The sequence below is a fragment of the Telopea speciosissima genome, chromosome 7, assembly GCF_018873765.1.
Source record: "Telopea speciosissima isolate NSW1024214 ecotype Mountain lineage chromosome 7, Tspe_v1, whole genome shotgun sequence".
Lineage (NCBI taxonomy): Eukaryota > Viridiplantae > Streptophyta > Magnoliopsida > Proteales > Proteaceae > Telopea > Telopea speciosissima.
In genome coordinates, this window is record NC_057922.1 from 24,582,119 (window position 1) to 24,602,794 (window position 20,676).

The following is a 20,676-nucleotide window of genomic DNA, read 5'->3' on the forward strand; positions in this document are numbered from 1 at the left end:
AATTGTCCTGCTAAGACATAACTAGACCGTACAGGAAAATCTGATTCAGAAGCTCAAAATCAAGCAAACCAAAGTGACATTTTGAATTTCTCACAAGGCTAAATGAATTACACTGCTACCCTAGTTGGCTATATGTCCATCTTATAATTTGGTTCTTGACATGGTGAAAACAAAAAACAAATGTATAAGCTTAATTCATAGGCCCTAATCCAACTTCCACTTTGTTTAATGTCACTTGGGAGTGATTACATGATCAATCTGAAATGTTTGAATGGATAGGGTGTCCTTCGAGTGGTTCAATGTTGATCTCAAAAATATAAACATTAAAAACCAGGACCTAGAAGAGGAATCTACTGAAACAGTCTCCACTCTCTACCATGAGTTCATTAAAAAAAAAATTAGGAAACACATTCAACCAATTTATGGAACCAAGAATCTACTGAAACAGTCTCCACTCTCTACCATGAGTTCATTAAAAAAAAAAAAATAGGAAACACATTCAACCAATTTATGGAACCAAACTACATACAGAAGATATAGTGCCGTTTTGAGTTTTAGATCTGAGATATAATATTACCTGAGACAAAATGGGAAACAAAGGGGTGCTGATCTACTTCCTGAGACAAAATAGGGAAAAAAATTGGATCAATAGTCACAGAGACAGTGAGAGGGAGAGGATGAGAGGGAGAGAGAGAGATAGAGAGAGGAAAAGAGCAAAAAATCGACACAGAGACAGTGAGGGAGAGTATGAGAGGGAGAGAGAGAGAGACAGAGAGAGGGAAAGAGCGAGAGAGAGATGCATAGAGTGCGAGAGATAGAGAGGGAGAGAGTGAAACAGAGAGAGGGAAACAACGAGAGAGAGGCAGAGCATGCGAGAGATAGAGAGGGAGAGAGAGCGAGAGAGAGAGAGAGAGAGATCTCACCTAGGGTTGCAGAGAGTGCGAGATGCCTTCCTTCGTCGTCTCCAAACTTCCACGGGCAGAGCAAGAGATGAACTTTCTCGTCTAAACTCGAAAACCATGGGTTTTGATGAACTCATTCTTGTTCTTTGCCTGAGACGGTCTGTAAAGAACGTTCTTTTGGCACTAATAACCTCCGGTTTGTTTTAAAACAACGAAAAAAAGAACCGCACAACCAAACACTTTTTGATGTTTTTTTTTGAACAAAAGAACTGTTCTGAGCCGCATTTTGAACGTTACCAAACGCACCCTAATTAGAGAGAAATTCTAAGAAAGGGGGAAAGCCGCGCTCTCCTTCTGCACACAACCTATTTTCCAAATATAATTCCATACATGCCCCTTTTGTAACAATTTTTGCTTTTCCTCTTTTGCCCTTGCACATAAGTTATGGGTTCATGTGAATAGATTAGAGCACCAATCTTCTAAACTGACTCAACTTCGTCCGTTTGGCATCAAATACGTGCAAGTCCTATAACGCTCCGCAATCACAATTAAATAGCAAAATAGAATTAATTAAATCACAGATATTACATTAAACCAACAATTAAATAGAAACTCAATGTATAATTACATCCCGATCAACAACAGATCTATCATATCAGGATTTCAAGGTTTTCATAGGCAACTCTGCCGCTGCTGGAGAAGAGGAAGGCATTTTGGGATTTCGAGTGTACTACATATTTCTGAAGACGGGAAGTTTCATCCTAAAGAAGGTTCTATCATATCCCGTCCCAATTTAGCGAGGGATTGCTGATGAATTAGGTAGTTAAGAAAAAAAGGTTAGCCAGGATTGGGATTGGTAAAAGACTCGTGCGAAATACCTAATAGCGAAATATCTGTAAAAAAAGGCATATACATGAATCGAAAGACATAGATATCGAAGTGGGCTTGCGAATGAGTCCCCCAGCTGTCTCTTTAGTATCTAACTTGTCTCTCTAGCTTGGATAAAAAGATTAAAAAAAAAAAAACAAGTTGTTATGTGGCATACAATCTGTAGAGCCTCAAGCGCAGGATCTCAAAATTTTAACAAACACATTGAAAAAGAGAGGGTCTCAAAATGGCAAAACCAAGCCTCTTAATTTATTTTTGGTAAATTACATGACACCCCTTAAAAATCAAATAATACTTAATACATCCCCTCTTATTTGAAAATACTCACCCCTCCTCGACTGTAACAATGTTAACTTAAAATATTCTAAAAGCTGAAAAGACAATTTTATTCTCAACCAAAATAAGATAAACAATGACAATTGAAAGAACCCAACGTTTGTAGAAAATGCACTTTAAATATCCAAATCTCTTTACTCTTTCACCCTCTCCCTCTCTGTCTTTCTTTGCAACTGACTCTAGACCCCCCTTTTCACACGATCAGTTTCGAGCAATCACGTTCATCAATAGGGCTAAATCAACTCAGCCCTTCACAGGTTCAGCAGATTCAAACCCAGATCCAACTCCAACATCAACAGCAACACATGGCTGCCATGAGATCTTCCAAAAACCTTGAGACACTCCGACGCCTGAGATCTCTAGCATCAACGACGAATCCCATGCCCTTCTAGGACATCGTGAAAAGGCAGTTTCTGTCGGTTTCAACGTCTCCTCCGTGCGATTGACAGAACAGAAGTGTTTTTTCCCGTGAAAAGGCAGTTTCTTTGGGGAAAAACTAATATCGATCCAACGGCTTGGGAGGACAAGAAGTGTCCTGGTGAGTCTCGTTTCCTGCTCAAGTATTCCTTTACTTCTCACTTCACCTTCTTATTTTCGTCTTGGATCTTTTTGGCCTCTCATTCAAATGAATTAATAAGCTTATTCTTTTTTTCTTGGTACCCATTCTAATTATGAGTTACATGAATTTGTTGTTCGTTTGTACCAGGAACTAGTGCTCTTGGATATTTTTACAGAGAGCAACCCTTGAACGATGAGGCCAACAGACAACTTACCTATGGAGAATCTGACTCTGGTTGTTTACAAGGGAGGAGTGGTGGTGAAGCATGGAAAGTCTCGGCAATCGGCGTCATATCGCAGAGAAGCTTCCCCATTTTACTCTCTTTTATACTTTCTGATCTCTTCCTCTTTGATGGATTGGACTTGCAGACTTGCAGGGGAAGAGAGAGAGAGAGAGAGAGAGGATTTCCATTCAAGTTAGGGTTAATAGAAAGATCAACGGTGACCGTTCCTTGATTACAACGTTAGCCCAATTGACAATTGCACGTCTGATAAAACTAAAATCCCCATTTACGGTTTGAACTTTCAACAGTTTGTCCGCATGTTGACCATTGCCATTTTGCATCCACTGTCCGGCAACTCTTCTGCTTGAGATTGAGTTGCAGGTCATGTGAGGAAGAGAGCGTTGTGAGGAGGGGATAGATTTTGGGGTTTTTAGATCCAAAAGTAAAAAAATAACTCTACACTAGTCAAGGGTTGTTTAAGAATTTAAATATATTTAATTTGCTGACTTCATAAGTTAACCTCATAAACTAACGGCGGGGACTAAGTTGTATAATGCTTTAATACAGGGGGACATGTGAGTATTTTCAAATCTGAGGGGGTGAGTTGAGTATCGTTCAATTTTCAAGGGATGTCATGTAATTTACACTTAATTTTTTAGGTAAATTACTCGTACGTCCCCTATACTATGGCCGGATTGCTTGACACCCTCAAAGTCTGAAATTATTACTTTGACACCCCATGAAAATCCTGATTTCAAAAGCAAATGACAGTGAGAGAAAGTGCTTTTCCTCCTAATCTAATAAATGTAACATATTCTCCGTCAAAATTGGGCCAACATCAATATTTGCATTTATTGGGTGATTTCGGATGATTATGGTACAATAGGTTATTTTTTTGGATTTGGGCTGGATCAGGATTGTCTCTAGAAAAATCAGTGCCCAAGGGGCATCCAACGGTTGGGCTGTGCCGCACATATCTCGGTGCATATTTAGGGATGTGTGCAACACAACCCAACGGCTCGCAGCACCCGGGGCTCCCAGGAGACGAGTTAAATTCACCTGAAGTCTCTTTACAGGATAATAAAAATAGAAAGAAAAAAAAAAATTGGAAATATCAGTCCTCACTCACTCTCTTGGGTTAGAATGATGACTGGAATGTTTGATAGCCGAAAAACATAGTATTTATAGCCTCAAATGATGCACACGAATCTCTGTCACAAGATTTAAAAACCTAAAATTGATGGGAATATCAACTGGAACCATAGAAATTGAAATTTGGAAGTGGTAAAACGATTTTCACAGATCTGTGATTGTTTAGAAATGGTTAGGCTACTCTAGAGTAGTGATGGGGTGACCCAGTTAGGTCACCGGACTTTATTAAATGAAAAGAAAAAACCTGTATCGGCATTTATGCGGTCTCAACACTAGTAGTCTAGTACCACAATGCCTGAGGCAAACATGAGAAATTAAAGAGAACAAAATTAAAGGAAACAGAAATCATTGTTTTTCCTTTATGATGCTTCTAGGCAGCCACGCTATGGAGAACCACGGTCTCGACGGTCAGACCCGGTCCGAACCCAAATAGAACACCCCACTCGAGCCCCTCACCGGTGGTCTTCAACCCTTTCTCGGCCGACTTCTTCCTCATCTCATCCAAAATGAATAGAACACAAGCACTAGACATGTTTCCATACTCGCTAAGTATGTGTCTTGTGGCACGGAGTTTTTCCGGTTTAAGGGCTAACTTGAGCTCAACCTGGTCCAAAATGGCCGGTCCACCCGGGTGGGCGATCCAGAAGAGGGAATTCCAATCAGAGATGCCGAGTGGCTCAAATGCCTCCACGAGACTCTTCTCAATGTTCTTGGAGATAAGGCCTGGAACGTCTTTGAGTAGGTGGAAGGTGAGGCCAACCTCTCTTAAATGTCCATCTATGGCACCATCACTGTCAGGTAGAATGGTCTGAGCTGCCGAGACCAATTCAAACAAGGGTTTCTCAATTTCAGGAATTGGGTCAGCCCCAACTATGATTGCAGCTGCACCATCTCCGAACAGAGCCTGACCCACAAGACTGTCAAGGTGAGAATCACTTGGGCCACGAAAGGTCACGGCAGTGATCTCAGAGCAAACTACAAGCACACGAGCACCTTTGTTGTTCTCTGCAAGGTCCTTGGCAAGACGAAGGACCGTGCCACCTGCAAAGCATCCTTGTTGGTACATCATGAGTCTCTTCACAGAGGGTCGAAGGCCAAGAAGCTTGGTGAGTTGGTAATCACATCCAGGCATGTCAACACCACTTGTGGTGCAGAAAACCAAGTGAGTTATCTTGGATTTGGGTTGTCCCCATTCCTTGATAGCCTTCACAGCGGCTTCTTTCCCCAATTTTGGTACTTCAACAACCACCATGTCTTGCCTAGCATCCAAAGAAGGAGCCATGTATTCACACATTGTTGGATTCTCCTTGAGAATCTCCTCATTCAAGTGCATGTAACGTTTCTTGATCATGGATTTGTCACCTGCAATTCACCAAACAAGCAAGATTTAGATAAGAAACCCAATGAAAAAAGGAATCAGCCAAGGGCCGATTCCTAATCCGATTCACCGATTTTTTTGTTACTTACACATGCGCTGGAACTTCTCCTTGAGCTCGGTCTTGTGTTCACTGTTGGTGATGCGGAAGTAGTAGTCAGGGTAAGTGCTCTGGTCGACACAGTTGGGGGGAGTGGCAGTGCCGATGGCCATCACAGTGGCAGGGCCTTCGGCCCTTTGTGCCTTGCGAATGGCATCGACACTAGTCACCATTTCGTTGCTCTGAGAAGCGAGAGAAATTGAGAAAGCTAGGGAAAGGTGAGGAACAAGAGAAGGGGTTGTCGCTTCTTGTTGGTTGCTGTTGCTGTTGAAGTAGTTAGAGACCAGTAAGAGCTCCAAGCCTTTAAATAAGAAATAAGTGGTAGATGGAGGTATCACATGCCAAGCTGAACCTGTCAACAACCCGTTCACCATCCATCAATGTGGGAATTGGTTTGTACGAGACAGAAATAAGGAAGGTTAGAAACCAGAAAGGAATTAAGAGGGTGTACTCATTGCTCGCTGCACTCTTGACTTCATTTGTTTGTTAGAGTTGGGTTCCTCTGTACGTATCAACAGGAGGACGTACATGTGAGAGCCAACCACCTGTCCTAATTTTGCTATTTACAAGGGGTGGAGGGGTTTTATGAAAATAAAATTAATGTGTGATTGGCTTTCACATATACGGTCACCTGTTGGTACTCGCAGATGATCCATTCTCATAAATGTTATGATAACGAACCTTTTATAAACTCTAAAATGGAAGAGGGTGGAATAGATGACGTGCTCATTATGACTTAGGATTGCAACAAGGTCGGGTTGGGCTGGGCTTTTTAAAACCCTAGCCTAACCCTAAGTCCCCTTAACTGGGCCCAAGCCTGGCCGGCTGGCCCGATCCTGATTCAGAGCCTGAAAAATCGAATCCTGACCCGCCCTTAGGGTTGGGTCAGGGAGAAAATTATTTATTTTACATAATAACACTATATTTTGTTATAATAAAAAATATATTATATCACTTATTATCTTAGTTTATAATATATTATATAACAAAATGTGTATAACGTGTACATATACATATATATATATATATATGTATTTTTTATAGTATAACTTAAAACAAGGTCGGGTTGGGCCGGGTTGGGCTCAGCCCAAGGCCTCAACCCTAGCCCGACCCGACCCTGACTCAGGGTCAGAAAGTTCCAACCCTAACCCGCCCTCAAGGCCATGATATCTCAACCCAGGCCCAATTTGGGCTAAGGGCGGGCCAGGGAGGTTTGGGCCGATAGGGTCAAACTTGCACCCCTGATTATGTTTCCCGATTTTTTATTTTGGTCTATCCTACTCAAGGGCCCATAGGCTAATTACAAGCTAAGGGGGAAGGCTAAGACAAGCCCACAATCTACAACTAAGAGGGGTGGGGGGCAGGGGGAGGGGGGGAGAGGGGTGTCTTTTTGAAACAATATGCAATCCAGGAGAGTCGATCCCTAGACCTCCTGGGGGGCATGCACTCAACTTGCAATGCCTCCAACCAACCGAGCTAGCAGTTGTTTGCTGTTACCCGATTTATTACTTGAATAGTTCACAGTTTACATTTATATCGTCAGAAAATATAAGGAACTTTTTATTGTAATTAAAATGGTGATGAAATAAGAAATTGTAATCTTATTTTTTTCTTTTTTTAAGATAATAAATTTTTTCTTTCAATTGAGTTATATCATGTCATTGCATATAAATACTACTAATTTTTTTTATTTTTTGAAAATGTTTTTTCACCCTACATTAAATAAATATTTGAAAATAAGATAAGAATACATAAAAAAAAGATTACAACTTCTTAATTCACCACTTTGGTGACAACAAGTGGTGCAAAAGACTTTGTTTTGCCTAGATGTAAAAAATTTGAAAAGGATTTATTTTTCATAAAATACAAATATTTCACAATTTGTATTGAAAAATTGAAAAAAAAATCACTTAAAATAGAATTAACACAAAAAAAAATTACAATGAAACATACAACGGCTAATCAGAAAAGGGGTATTATAGTAATTTAGCAACTCACTGGTGTGCTTACACAACATGCCTAGTGGGAGTGGGACCTTATTGACTCTAAACTTTGTGAACTTGTTAACAACCGTTGTTGGTTAAATTTGTTGTGATTTTATTTCAACATTTGGAGGATAGATCATTGAACAATGGTGAGAAGTCAATGATTATGAAAAAATTATAATTTCGACGCAAGCCCACTCAAACAGGGAGAACTATTCCCTACTACTATTGGGGAATAGAAACTATTACGGTTTCACTCTCTGCTACCAACCTTTCTCTACTGGTAGGAGCCTTTCAAGTGCTTCCCTACAATTAGGAAATGGGCCTACTATCATTACTTGAAGCCAACTAAAGGTTCATACCGAAGTTTGGCAACCCAAAAGTGGAATCCAGGCCTAAGGTGGTATGTCCAAGCAACAGAAATGGCAGAGGCCAATGAAACGATGTGAGCTGAAAAGCAGCAAGGAGGCCACTAAAGAAGAGGAAATCCTAGAGCCAGGGCGGTGGTTGGGGCAGGTAGAGTAAGGGGCAAGAGATAGACCAGATTCAACATAGAAGGAGTAGAGTAATTGACGAACCAGGGTTGGCGGTTGGGGAAGGTCAAAGTTCAAGCACAAAACATCTCTCGAGGTTATGTCCGTCCGCAACTGATCGTGTCGTTAAGAGATCAAAAATAAACCATAATTAGAACTAATAAACAGTAGTAAATAGGGATCGAATCCACGGAGAACTGGAAGGCAAAAAATGCTAAGGATGAAATATAATCGTTCGGATTTTGATTAAACTAAACAAAAAATAATAATTTAATTAGCAATAAGAGATACTAAAAATCAATTTGAGAGATGAAAGAGTGAGACTGTCTTCAGGTTTTGAATCCACATTGATTCATTAGTTAATTTATAACATACAATTACAGTTCATTACAGCTACAAGCCTAACGACACCACAGAATGATAAATTGCAATTCGACCTAGTTATAACCTATTTTGTCGATCACTATCGTCTTTCGCTTTTGGCTTAGCACACTTAGTTCGATCAGTTATAGACTATCATCGGTTTCACTAACAATCACAGGAATACCATTGCTTGAATAGAGAAGATGAATCACAGAAACAGATTCCCTAAACTAGATTTAGCAATAAAATCCATTCAATGAAATAAAATTAAAAGTTTTGCCATCAAACAATCAAATGTATCATCCATAAATTTAATTAACAAAATTCAATGCTTCATCTGCATTTAAAGACAGAAGATACTTAGTCACTCATGGGGCTAACTGATAGGGGGCTGCAATGGTGATCTTCCATGTAACACAACGAGCGCAAAGAGGTCGGTGAAGTGTGCGATGCGGCGAATGAAAGATGAGCGACTGAATCGATGGTTGAAGAGGCTGCAATGGTGATGGTGCTGATCTTTGCGTAATGTTGTCCAAAAAAACCTATAAAGGGGAAAGGGATTGGAAAAAGAAGAATAATGATGGGATGATGGAAAGGGGCTGCAATGCTGGATTGTGGATGTTGCAGCGAGGATTCTCGGAGGGAGGAAACCGTTCTTAAAAAGAAAAATAAGGAAAAAGAGCAAAGAGAGCGTGAGAGATGGAGAGAAAAAAACGTGGGAGACAGAGAGGGGGAACCGTGTGAGAGTGAGTGTATTTCCCTTTTTGTATTATTTTATCTAAAAATGAAAGAAAGAGAGAGAGACGTGGAGCGATTTTAGGAGAGAGGGAAACCGTAGAGATAGTTGAAATAGGATTTTAGATATAAAATAGGATTTTAGGAAAGATTGAGAAAACCGTGGACAGCATGTAAGAGAAGAGAGATATTTTAGGGAAAAGTTTGGAGAGAGGTAGAGAGAGAGAACCGTAGAGGCTTAAAGGGAAGAAAGAGATAGAGAGACATTAGGGAGGAGATAGGACAGAGAAATGAGACTTGGGATTTTAGGTGAGAAGATGGGTGATTCTGGGAGAGAGGAAATCGTGGAGAAAATGAGAGGATAGGTAGGAAAGAGAGATTTAAGAGAGATGGGGAAACCGTGGGAGAGAAGTTGGGAATTAGTGAAGAAATAAGAGAGAGAGAGAGATTTGGAGAGAAATTATAAGAAAGGGGGAAAGCCGCGCTAGCCTTCTGCGCACAACCTATTCTCCAAATGTAATTTCATATATGCCCCTTTTGTTACAATTTTTACTTTTCCTCTGTTGCCCTTGCACATAAGTTATGGGTCAATGTGAATACATTAGAGCACCAATCTTTTAAAGTGACTCAACTTCGTCTGTTTGGCATCATATACGCGCAAGTCCTATAATGCTCTGCAATCACAATTAAATAGCAAAATGGAATTAATTAAATCACAGATATTACATTAAAACCAACAATTAAATTGAAATTCAATACATAATTACATCCCGATCAACAATAGATCTATCATATCAGGATTTCAAAGTTTTCGTAAGCAACTCTGCCGCTGCTGAAGAAGAGGAAGGCATTTTGGGATTTTGAGTGTACTACATATCTTTGAAGACGGGAGGTTTCATCCTAAAGAAGGTTCTATCTTATCCCGTCCCAATTTAGCAGGGGATTGCTGATGAATGAGGTGGTTAAGAAAAAAAGGTTAGCTGGGGTTGGGATTGGTAACAGACTCGTGCAGAATGCTTTATAGCAAAATATCTGTAAAAAAGGGCATACACATGAATCGAAAGACATAGATATCGAAATGGGCTAGTGAATGAGTACCCCATGCCAGCTGTCTCTTTAGTATCTAACTTGTCTCTCTAGCTTGGATAAAAAGAAAAAAAATCAAGTTATTATGTGGCATACAATCTATTGAACCTCAAGAGGGGGTCTCAAAATTTTAACCAAAAAAAAATGAAAAAGAGAGGGTCTCAAAATGGCAAAACCAAGCCTCCTAATTTATTTTTGGTAAATTATATGACACCCCTTAAAAAACAAACAATACTCAACTCATCTCCTCTTATTTGAAAATATTCACCTGTCCCCTCTCTACGGTAACAATGTTAACTTAAAACATTCCAAAAACTGAAAAGACAATTTTATTCTCAATCAAAATAAGATAAACAATGACAATTGAGGTCACCCTCTCTATCTTTCTTTGCAACTGACTCTAGACCCCCCTTTTCACACGACCAATCTCGAGCAATCAGGTTCATCAATAGGGCTAAATCAACTCAGCTCTTCACAGGTTCAGCAGATTCAAACCCAGGTCCAACTCCAACATCAACAGCAACACATGGCTGCCATGAGATCTTCCAAAAACCTTGAGACGCTCCGACACTTGAGATCTCTAGCGTCGACGATGGATCCCATGATCTTCTAGGATGTCGTGAAAAGGCAGTTTTCGTCGGCTTCAACTTCTCCTCCATGCGGTTGGCGGAAAAGAAGTGTTTTTTCCGTGAAAAGGCAGTTTCTTGGGGGAAAACTAATATCGATCCAACGGCTTGGGAGGACAAGAAGTGTCCTGGTGAATCTCGTTTCCCTACTTAGGTATTCCTTTGCTTCTCACTTCACCTTCTTTTTTCCGTCTTGGATCTTTTTGGCCTGTCATTCGATTGAATTCATCAGCTTATTTCTTTTTTCCTTGGTACCCATTCTAATTATTAGTTACATGAAGTTGTTCTTGGATATTTTTGCAGAGAGCAACCCAGCTTGAACGATGAGGCCAACAGACAACTTACCTATGGAGAATCTGATTCTAGTTGTTTCCAAGGGAGGAGTGGTGGTGAAGCATGGAAAGTCTCGGCAATCGCCGTCATATCGCAGAGAAGCTTCCCCAGTTTACTCTCTTTTATACTTTCTGATCTCTTCCTCTTTGATGGATTGGACTCGCAGACTTGCAGGGGAAGAGAGAGAGAGAGAGAGAGAGGATTTCCATTCAAGTTAGGGTTAATAGAAAGATCAAAGGTGACCGTTCCTTGATTTCAACGTTAGCCCAATTGACAGTTGCACATCTGATAAAACTAAAATCCCCATTTACGGCTTGAACTTTCAACAGTTTGTCCGCATGTTGACCATTGCCATTCTACATCCACTCTCCGGCAACTCTTCTGCTTGAGATTGAGTTGCAGGTCATGGAGGAAGAGAGCGATGTGAGGGAGAGGATCGATTTTGGGGTTTTTAGATCCAAGAGTAAAAAAGTAACTCTACACTAGTCAAGGGTTGTTTAAGAATTTAAATACATTTAATTTGTTGTTTAAGAATTTAAATATATTTAATTTGCTGATTTCATAAGTTAACCTCATAAACTAACGGCGGGGACTAAGTTGTATAATGCTCTAATACAGGGTGATAGGTGAGAATTTTCAAATCTGAGGGGGTGAGTTGAGTATCATTCAATTTTTAAGGGGTGTTATGTAATTTATCCTTAATTTTTTGGGTAAATTACTCGTACACCCCCTATACTATGGCCGGATTGCTGGACACCCTCAAAGTTTGAAATTATTACTCCACCCCATGAAAGTCCTGATTTCAAAGGCAAATGACAGTGAGAGAAAGTGCTTTTCCTACTAATCTATTAAATGTAACATATTCTCCGTCAAAATTGGGCCAACATCTATATTTGCATTTATTGGGTGATTTCGGATGAATATGGTAAAACAGGTTACTTTTTTGGATTTGGGCTGGGATCAGGATTGTCTCTAGGAAGCCCAGCGCCCAACGGGCATCTAACGGTTGGGCTATGCTGCACATATCTCGGTGCATATTTAAGGATGTGTGAAACACAGCCCAACGGCTCGCAGCACCCGGGGCTCCCTAGAGACGAGTTAAATTCGACTGAAATCTCTTTATAGGATAATAAAAATAGAAAAAAAAAAATAAAATTGGAAATATCAGTCCTCACTCACTCTCTTGGGTTAGAATGATGACTGGAATGTTTGATAGCCGAAAAACATAGTATTTATAGCATCAAATGATGCACACGAATCTCTGTGACAAGATTTAAAAACCTAAAATTGATGGGAATATCAACTGGAACCATTAAAATTGAAATTTGGAAGTGGTAAAACGATTTTCACTGATCTGTGATTGTTTAGAAATGGTTAGGCTACTCTAGAGTAGTGATGGGGTGACCCAGTTAGGTCACCGGACTTTATTAAATGAAAAGAAAAAACCTGTATTGGCATTTATGCGGTCTCAACACTAGTAGTCTAGTACCACAATGCCTGAGGCAAACATGAGAAATTAAAGAGAACAAAATTGAAGGAAACAGAAATCATTGTTTTTCCTTTATGATGCTTCTAGGAAGCCACGCTATGGAGAACCACGGTCTCGACGGTCAGACCCGGTCCGAACCCAAATAGAACACCCCACTCGAGCCCCTCACCGGTGGTCTTCAACCCTTTCTCAGCCGACTTCTTCCTCATCTCATCCAAAATGAATAGAACACAAGCACTAGACATGTTTCCATACTCGCTAAGTATGTGTCTTGTGGCACGGAGTTTTTCCGGTTTAAGGGCTAACTTGAGCTCAACCTGGTCCAAAATGGCTGGTCCACCCGGGTGGGCGATCCAGAAGAGGGAATTCCAATCAGAGATGCCGAGTGGTTCAAAAGCTTCCACGAGACTCTTCTCAATGTTCTTGGAGATGAGGCCTGGAACGTCTTTGAGTAGGTGGAAGGTGAGGCCAACCTCTCTTAAATGTCCATCTATGGCACCATCACTGTCAGGTAGAATGGTCTGAGCTGCCGAGACCAATTCAAACAAGGGTTTCTCAATTTCAGGAATTGGGTCAGCCCCAACTATGATTGCAGCTGCACCATCTCCAAACAGAGCCTGACCCACAAGACTGTCAAGGTGAGAATCACTTGGGCCACGGAAGGTCACGGCAGTGATCTCAGAGCAAACTACAAGCACACGAGCACCTTTGTTGTTCTCTGCAAGGTCCTTGGCAAGACGAAGGACCGTGCCACCTGCAAAGCATCCTTGTTGGTACATCATGAGTCTCTTCACAGAGGGTCGAAGGCCAAGAAGCTTGGTGAGTTGGTAATCACATCCAGGCATGTCAACACCACTTGTGGTGCAGAAAACCAAGTGGGTTATCTTGGATTTGGGTTGTCCCCATTCCTTGATAGCCTTCACAGCGGCTTCTTTCCCCAATTTTGGTACTTCAACAACCACCATGTCTTGCCTAGCATCCAAAGAAGGAGCCATGTATTCACACATTGTTGGATTCTCCTTGAGAATCTCCTCATTCAAGTGCATGTAACGTTTCTTGATCATGGATTTGTCACCTGCAATTCACCAAACAAGCTAGATTTAGATAAGAAACCCAAAGAAAAAAGGAATCCGCCAAGGGCCGATTCCTAATCCGATTCACCGATTTTTTGATTACTTACACATGCGCTGGAACTTCTCCTTGAGCTCGGTCTTGTGTTCACTGTTGGTGATGCGGAAGTAGTAGTCAGGGTAAGTGCTCTGGTCGACACAGTTGGGGGGAGTGGCAGTGCCGATGGCCATCACAGTGGCAGGGCCTTCGGCCCTTTGTGCCTTGCGAATGGCATCGACACTAGTCACCATTTCGTTGCTCTGAGTAACGAGAGAGAAGGGATTGTCGCTTCTTGTTGGTTGCTGTTGCTGTTGCTGTTGAAGTAGTTTGAGACCAGTATGAGCTCCAAGCCTTTAAATAGGAAATAAGTGGTAGATGGAGGTAATCACATGCCAAGCTAAACCTGTCACCAACCCGTTCACCATCCATCCATGTGGGAATTGGTTTGCACGTGACAGAAATAAGGAAGGTTAGAAACCAGAAAAGAATTAGGGGGGCGTAGTGACTGTGTCACCAAAGGGTGACGGACTCCTGCACGCTTGACTACATTTGTTTGTTATGGTAACGAACCCTTTTGTAAATTCTAAAATGGAAGTGGGTGGAAAAGATGACGAGCTCATTATTACTTGAATAGTTCACAGTTTCCATTTATATCATCAGAAAAATAAGGAAATTTTTATTGTAATTAAAGTGCTGATGAAAAAAGAAATTGTAATCTTATGTTTTTTACTTTTTTAACGTCAAAGTCGACTATCCAAATTGGATTGTATTGATCTGATTTATTTTTTTCCTAATTCTGCTTCTATCTATATGGAATGTATAATAATTGTAAATCGTTGATGGGCCTAAGGCCCAGCTGGTCCGCCCACATGGGGTAGGTCGGCTGAGCCGAAAACGAGAGAGAGAGAGAGGGACGGTCACTTAAGTGACCGATCCCTCCTCTGGTTGGCTTATCTTAAGGTTTAGCGTATAAATAAGATACAAGACTTAACCCTAAGTGTGCATTAACTCATAATATTTCTCCCTCTTTCAAGTTCTGTGTTTTCTTAGGGTTTTCATTCAGTTACCTAGGGTTTTGTAGTGTGGGTTTCTCTAAGAAGAGAGAAGCCTGTGAAGATCGCGGAGTGCTCGTAACTACTGGCTGTGTTCGATCATCTCTTCCATCGCGATTCCATTTGGTTCAGGTGATCCTTAAACCTCTATGTATATGGAATAGAATGCATGTTTCCTAACAATAATAATAATATACAAGATATATAGAAGATAATAATGAATAGATGGAAATATAATGTGATAAGACTCCCCCTCCAGTTGGAGCGTCGAGGTTACGAACGCCCAACTTGAAAAGCAAGAACTGAAATTACTCATGACCAAGGGCCTTAGTGAATAAATCAATGAGTTGATTACCCGAGGCAATTTTGCGTGGAAGACTGAACTCCTTATTGTTGTTTACGAACGAGATGACAATCTATTTCAATTTTGTCTTTGCTTATTTTTAATTTTTTAAAAACCCTTGTTTACTCTACATAAAATTAAGAAATAACCTTTTAAGATTAAAATAAGAAAAAAAAAATAAAAAAAATAGAAGTTCTTAATTCACCACTTTGGTGACAGCAAGTGGTACAAAAGACTTTGTTTTGTCTAGATATAAAAAAAGTGAAAAATATTTTTTTCATTAAAATAAGTTTTTTTTTTCACAATTTATTTTAATGTAAAATGTAAAAAAAAAAAAAAAAATTGAAAAAAAAAACACCGTTTAAAATAAAATTAACACGAAAAAAATTACAACGAAACATACAGAGCCTAATAAAAAAAAGTGGGTATCTTAATAATTTTAGCAACTCACTGCTGTGCTTACATAATATGCCATGTGGGACCTTATTGGTTCTAATCTTTGTGAATGTGTTAACACCCTCTCTTGGTAAAATTTATTGTGAATCTTGATAAACCATAAATACTCGGGCTCAATCCCGACCCACCACGTGGCGGAGCATGAAGAGAGGATAACTGAAACACGGCTACTTCAAGACTCATCCGCCAAACTCAAGAGGAAGGGACCTAGTAGGTCACTACACAGTTCGACGATGGCATCACTACTCGGATCTACATCATCTTACCGGCAAAGGGATCTTATCCCAAAGGAGATGCACCTTATTTGTGCTCAACCCTCAAGGATCTTATCCAACACGTGAGGGTCACACATATCTGCCTGGTAGGGAACTCCTTCTCTACCCGGACTCTACCTCCCAAGAGGAGGTGATCTACTACGTGATGGACTCTACTACCAAGGAGGCCTATCATTAGCTGGACTCTCCACATCGTCATATTCAGCTATAAATACTCAGGTATTCTACCCCATTACCCATCTTAAATTTCAGTAATTCATCTATTGCTCAGAGAGATCTAACTTAGGCATCAGAGAGTCTTAGACCGGAACCACACTGGTTCTCTTTTGTCCCTGACGCCCTTTTGCAGATTGCGGCACCCGAAGGACTCGTCGGCGATTTCTTGACCTAACAAATCTATTTCAACATTTGGAGGATACATCGTTGAACAAAGCTGAGAAGACAATAATTATGAAAAAAGAATATAATTTTGACATCAAAAAAGTGTAAAAGAATAAATCCAAGTTGTTATGTGACATGCAATCTATAAAGGGAAAATTATCTCATGCAATTCTCTACCCGGTCCGTTTCCCCAAATCCCTCTAATAGGGGGGGTGGACCCCACCCGGGCAGTGTGTTCGACTAGAGGGTAGGGTGGGGGGTCTCAAAATTCTACAAACAAAAGAAAGAGAGAGAGAGAGGGTATCAAAATGGCAAACCAAGCCTCTTAATTTTATTTTTTTGGTAAATTACTTGTACATCCCCTGTACTATGGCCCGATTGTTTGACACCCTCAAAATTTGAAACTATTATTTGAAGCCCCATGAAAGGCCTCCTGATTTCAAAAGCAAATGACTGCGAATACTATCTATTAAATATACAATATTCTCCATCAAAATTGGGCCAACATCTATATTTGCATTTTATTGGGTGATTTGGACGGGGGTGGGGGAGGAGGAAAGAAATGAAGGTACGCAAGGATCAATGAGAGCGTGAATGGAAACATCTATGGGGGCGGTCATTTCATCCCATCATGTGTCTGAGCGTACGAGCTATGGTCTTGGACAAGAGTCCTCTTCCCACCCCCCCCCCCCCTTTGTTTTTTTTTTTTTTTTTTTTTTTTGGGAGGGGGGAGATGATTCATGTCTATGGCATAGTTTCCACTAGCACCCCCTCTCTCTTTCTCTCTCCTCTTCCTTCTGAAATGATTTCTCACCCCCTTTTTTTATCTACCTATCTAACAGTTAGGGGTGTCAATTGGTCCAGTTCAAGGCTATTAGTCTGGTTCCTTAACGGTTCTAGTCCTAAGGGGTCAGGACCAGAACCGGACCAATAAGCTAATCGATTTCAAACTTGAGATCCAAGACCATTAACTAATGGGTGTGCTGGTTCCGGTTCCTAAACGATTCCAAGCAGTCCACTCAAAATTTTTTTAAAAAAAATTCCCTAACATATGTTACATATATTTAATAATATTATAATAAGACACTAATTTCAATCACTTGAGATATGATTCTTTTTTTTTTTCTCTCAAATCACATAACTAGTCTATATTACCTCTTGTTTGGTATTAATTAATAAATAGGAACACCACCACCCTCATAAGTTATGATTATTTTAAGGTATGTTCTTAAGTTAGCATTCCTAAATGGACCTTAAAAATTTACAGTCAAATCTTTGCTAAATAGTATATGAGACAAGTGGTACCAGCTAAAATTGAAAAACTAAAAAAATAAAAGGGTTTGACCTTAGCTCTCATGACCTTCAATCTTAAGAATTAAGGTTAGGATGTGAATTTATTCCGGTTCTACTAGTTCCACCGGTTCCTAATTGGTAGATACAGAACCGGAACAATAAGCTATTGGGTGGGTCAGTTCCAGTTCCTAGCGGTCCGATTTTGGCCCGATTACCGGATCTGGTTCAAATTTGACATCTCTACTAACAGTGCCCCATGGAACTTTGACTACAGCTACTAGGGGGAAGGGGGGAAGGGGATCATTATCCCCTATAATTCCCTGCCCGGTCCATTTCCCCAAGTTTCTCTAATAGGGGGGCGAAATTGATCACCCTACCCCCTGCCAGAGTGGGGTCCATCCCCCCCCCCTAATTAGAGGGATTTGGGGAAATGGACTGAGTAGAAAATGGAGCAAATAATTTTCCAACGGGAAGGTGCCTTACTTAAGGCAGTAGGAGAATATAAGAGAGTTAAACATGTGACCTCTTGAGATGCTACATTCTACTAGCTGAGTACCAACCAACTATGCTAGAAATTATTTTCTGTAATGTGTTAATTAGAGAAGCTCTGATGTGGTGGTCTTTTGGATGGTTTCCATCAATGTTTCCTCCATCAATAATCTCCATCTCTAAAAGAACTCTTTAGATGTGAATTATCAGAAAAATAAAGGGAGGAGGGGGGGGGGGGGTGGGTTGGTTCCTGGGACATGCAGGATAAAAAAAGGAAGGAAGGATAATTTGCTGAAAGTGGGCTTTAAATATGGACTAAGATTCCAAGATGGTAGATGGACTTTAAATATCTCATTTACCCCCTTTGGACCATTTTCTCGATTTGTGTGTATCATTCCATCGCAGAGGATCATTTAACACATGGGCCCAAAGAGTATGGGCTTTTTTCTTCTTTCAAGCTTAAGCATGGCTTATGAACTTGGCCCAGACCCACTTTTCATTGGAACAATGTATTCTTCGGCAGTGTTTGCTATGCATTCTTGGAATACATTCTAAGTAGATTGCTCATTCTCGAAGGATAAAAATGGTTGTTTTTACCGCCCAAGAATACAAAATCGACCTAAAATGCATACCAAACAGAGCCTCATGTAGACATAAAAAGCCATTCATTTTGCCCTTGAAATGATGAAGCGAACTAATTTATTGCCAAAAAAGATTTTAGATGGACAATGCTTACATAGAAGAAGAAGACCCAAATAACAATTGGAAAAGAAAAGAAAGCCATTAGAATTCTATCAAACACAAACGAGGCTATAGCGCTGGAGCCTTCATCACTCCCATTTTATTCTCTCTAAGCTGCCACACTGTGGAGCACCACGGTCTCAACGGTCAGACCCGGTCCAAACCCAAAGAGGACACCCCACTCCAGTCCCTCACCAGTGGTCTTCAACCCTTCCTCAGCCGATTTCTTCCTCATCTCATCCAATATGAACAGAACACAAGCACTAGACATGTTACCATACTCACTAAGGATATGCCTTGTGGCCCGTAGCTTCTCAGGTTTAAGGGCTAATTTGAGTTCGACCTGGTCCAAAATGGCCGGTCCACCCGGGTGGGCGATCCAAAAGAGTGAGTTCCAATCAGAGATGCCTAGAGGCTCAAATGCCTCAACAAGACTCTTCTCAATGTTCTTAGAGATGAGGCCTGGAACATCTTTAAGGAGATGGAAAGTGAGGCCAACCTCTCTGAGATGCCCGTCAATGGCACCATCACTATCAGGAAGAATGGTTTGGGCTGCAGAGACCAACTCGAACAAGGGTTTCTCAATTTCAGGAATTGGGTCAGCCCCAACTATGATTGCAGCTGCACCATCTCCAAACAGAATAACATAACACCTTTATTTGACACTTTATAACCGTTCCCTCTCATACAACCGCTAATGAAAACCTCCCTAAATTTAAATTTAAAAAAATCCATGAAAATGAATGACTCAAATATGTTTTGTGACTCTCGAAAATATCACAAATTGCTGTAACACCAATAACCATCTTTTTTATGATGGATAAAAGGAAATACACCTTCCAAATTTTGACTTGTGCGTAAAAGGGCCATAGGATGTTTGAAGTGTTCGCCCATGTAGGATTATAGAAATGATGAAATAGTCTTCAATTTACTGGCCCACTTTTCTCCAAACATTTTTTTTAATTAAAAAAAAGAAACAGAAGAATGTTCTCTGTGCTGCAGCGCAACCTGCACCCAAGCACATGGGCAGCCTATGCAGGGGGCAGGGTGATCATTGCACCCTCATGTGCCTGGACGCAAGCTGGACTGGGGCACAAGAACAGCGCCCCAAAAGAGAAAAAGGGAGAGCTTCTCTAAAGAGTAATAACGCTTGAATTGTACCCCTGTGACTTCCATCGATTACCTATGTATGATTGGTATAATGGGATTCACTTGTCATCTTAGTTTTGGGGGCCCACACCACTTTATGTGAGGTGTAAGATACAATCCCAAATTATTAGATGGGTGGGCTGGGATCGGATGGGCCACTGAAATTCTGTTTGGGCTGGAAATGGTTCAACCACGCCCTTACCCATGGATGTCCCATCATGCCCTCCTTAACTTCAGAGTGGCATGGCAGTTTAGTTAGAATAATTATCACCTCCAATTTGCTGTCCGCTCTAATTTTCTCCAATTCTTCATATAGGAGCGGCAATGACCACCCTACCCCACCTTAGGCAGTGTGTTCGGGTAGGGAGTAGGGTGGTCAATTCTGCTGCTATGTGACGAATTGGAGGAATTAAAGCGGACAGCAAATTGGAGGGGATAAGGATTCATTTAGTTATAAGCCAAATTTAATGGATATATTATTCACATTATCATTTAATTATAATTACAGTTTGCAATTAACTCAAATTTAATGGATATATTATTCACATCATCATTTGATCATAATTATAGTTTGCAATTTGGATAAGAGAATGCTAACCGATCATCTAGTCCATGCAAAATGACAATGCGCACAGAAGCATTGGCTTGGATAAAAATTCCGATTTCATCGGGGTTGAGCAGTCTTTTCATGCACTCCTGTGT

General features: G+C 40.6%; 4 protein-coding genes and 1 long non-coding RNA gene across 5 annotated transcripts in view; 1 reads left to right on the forward strand and 4 right to left on the reverse strand.

Moving 5' to 3' along the window:
- Positions 1 to 5,732, reverse strand: part of LOC122667853 (chalcone synthase 1-like) — a 23,675-nt gene extending 17,943 nt beyond the window's left edge. The window contains exon 1 of the mRNA XM_043864300.1: positions 5,706 to 5,732. Within this exon, the coding sequence (XP_043720235.1) occupies positions 5,706 to 5,708 (3 nt within the window). The 5' untranslated portion in view covers positions 5,709 to 5,732. The remainder of the gene's footprint in view (positions 1 to 5,705) is intronic.
- The window catches only part of LOC122667855, a 15,694-nt gene extending 1,253 nt beyond the window's left edge, over positions 1 to 14,441 (forward strand). The window contains exons 3-4 of the long non-coding RNA XR_006333870.1: positions 8,082 to 8,085; positions 14,430 to 14,441. This is a non-coding gene — a long non-coding RNA (uncharacterized LOC122667855). The remainder of the gene's footprint in view (positions 1 to 8,081; positions 8,086 to 14,429) is intronic.
- On the reverse strand, positions 4,430 to 5,708 carry LOC122667852 (chalcone synthase 2-like). The gene is made up of 2 exons (XM_043864298.1): positions 5,528 to 5,708; positions 4,430 to 5,422 (listed from the first exon to the last, which is right to left on the reverse strand). Exons 1-2 carry the CDS (start codon positions 5,706 to 5,708, stop codon positions 4,431 to 4,433), a joined length of 1,173 nt encoding a protein of 390 aa, XP_043720233.1. The 3' UTR covers position 4,430.
- LOC122667851 (chalcone synthase 2) lies at positions 12,768 to 14,064 on the reverse strand. The gene is made up of 2 exons (XM_043864296.1): positions 13,866 to 14,064; positions 12,768 to 13,760 (listed from the first exon to the last, which is right to left on the reverse strand). Exons 1-2 carry the CDS (start codon positions 14,044 to 14,046, stop codon positions 12,769 to 12,771), a joined length of 1,173 nt encoding a protein of 390 aa, XP_043720231.1. The 5' UTR covers positions 14,047 to 14,064; the 3' UTR covers position 12,768.
- Positions 14,442 to 18,931: 4,490 nt separating the features above from the next.
- On the reverse strand, positions 18,932 to 20,664 carry LOC122668381 (chalcone synthase-like). The gene is made up of 2 exons (XM_043864958.1): positions 20,573 to 20,664; positions 18,932 to 19,478 (listed from the first exon to the last, which is right to left on the reverse strand). Exons 1-2 carry the CDS (start codon positions 20,662 to 20,664, stop codon positions 18,935 to 18,937), a joined length of 636 nt encoding a protein of 211 aa, XP_043720893.1. The 3' UTR covers positions 18,932 to 18,934.
- Positions 20,665 to 20,676: the final 12 nt, after the last annotated feature.

Bases quoted from the DNA above. Each gene is read 5' to 3' on its own strand.
- LOC122667852 (XM_043864298.1), bottom strand. From the start codon at position 5,708: ATGGTGACTAGTGTCGATGCCATTCGCAAGGCACAAAGGGCCGAAGGC. The intron at 5,423-5,527 runs GTAAGTAACAAA...GGTGAATTGCAG, and splicing joins GGAGAAGTTCCAGCGCATGT to GTGACAAATCCATGATCAAG.
- LOC122667851 (XM_043864296.1), bottom strand. From the start codon at position 14,046: ATGGTGACTAGTGTCGATGCCATTCGCAAGGCACAAAGGGCCGAAGGC. The intron at 13,761-13,865 runs GTAAGTAATCAA...GGTGAATTGCAG, and splicing joins GGAGAAGTTCCAGCGCATGT to GTGACAAATCCATGATCAAG.
- LOC122668381 (XM_043864958.1), bottom strand. From the start codon at position 20,664: ATGAAAAGACTGCTCAACCCCGATGAAATCGGAATTTTTATCCAAGCC. The intron at 19,479-20,572 runs GTTAGCATTCTC...TGTCAAATAAAG, and splicing joins TTGCATGGACTAGATGATCG to GTGTTATGTTATTCTGTTTG.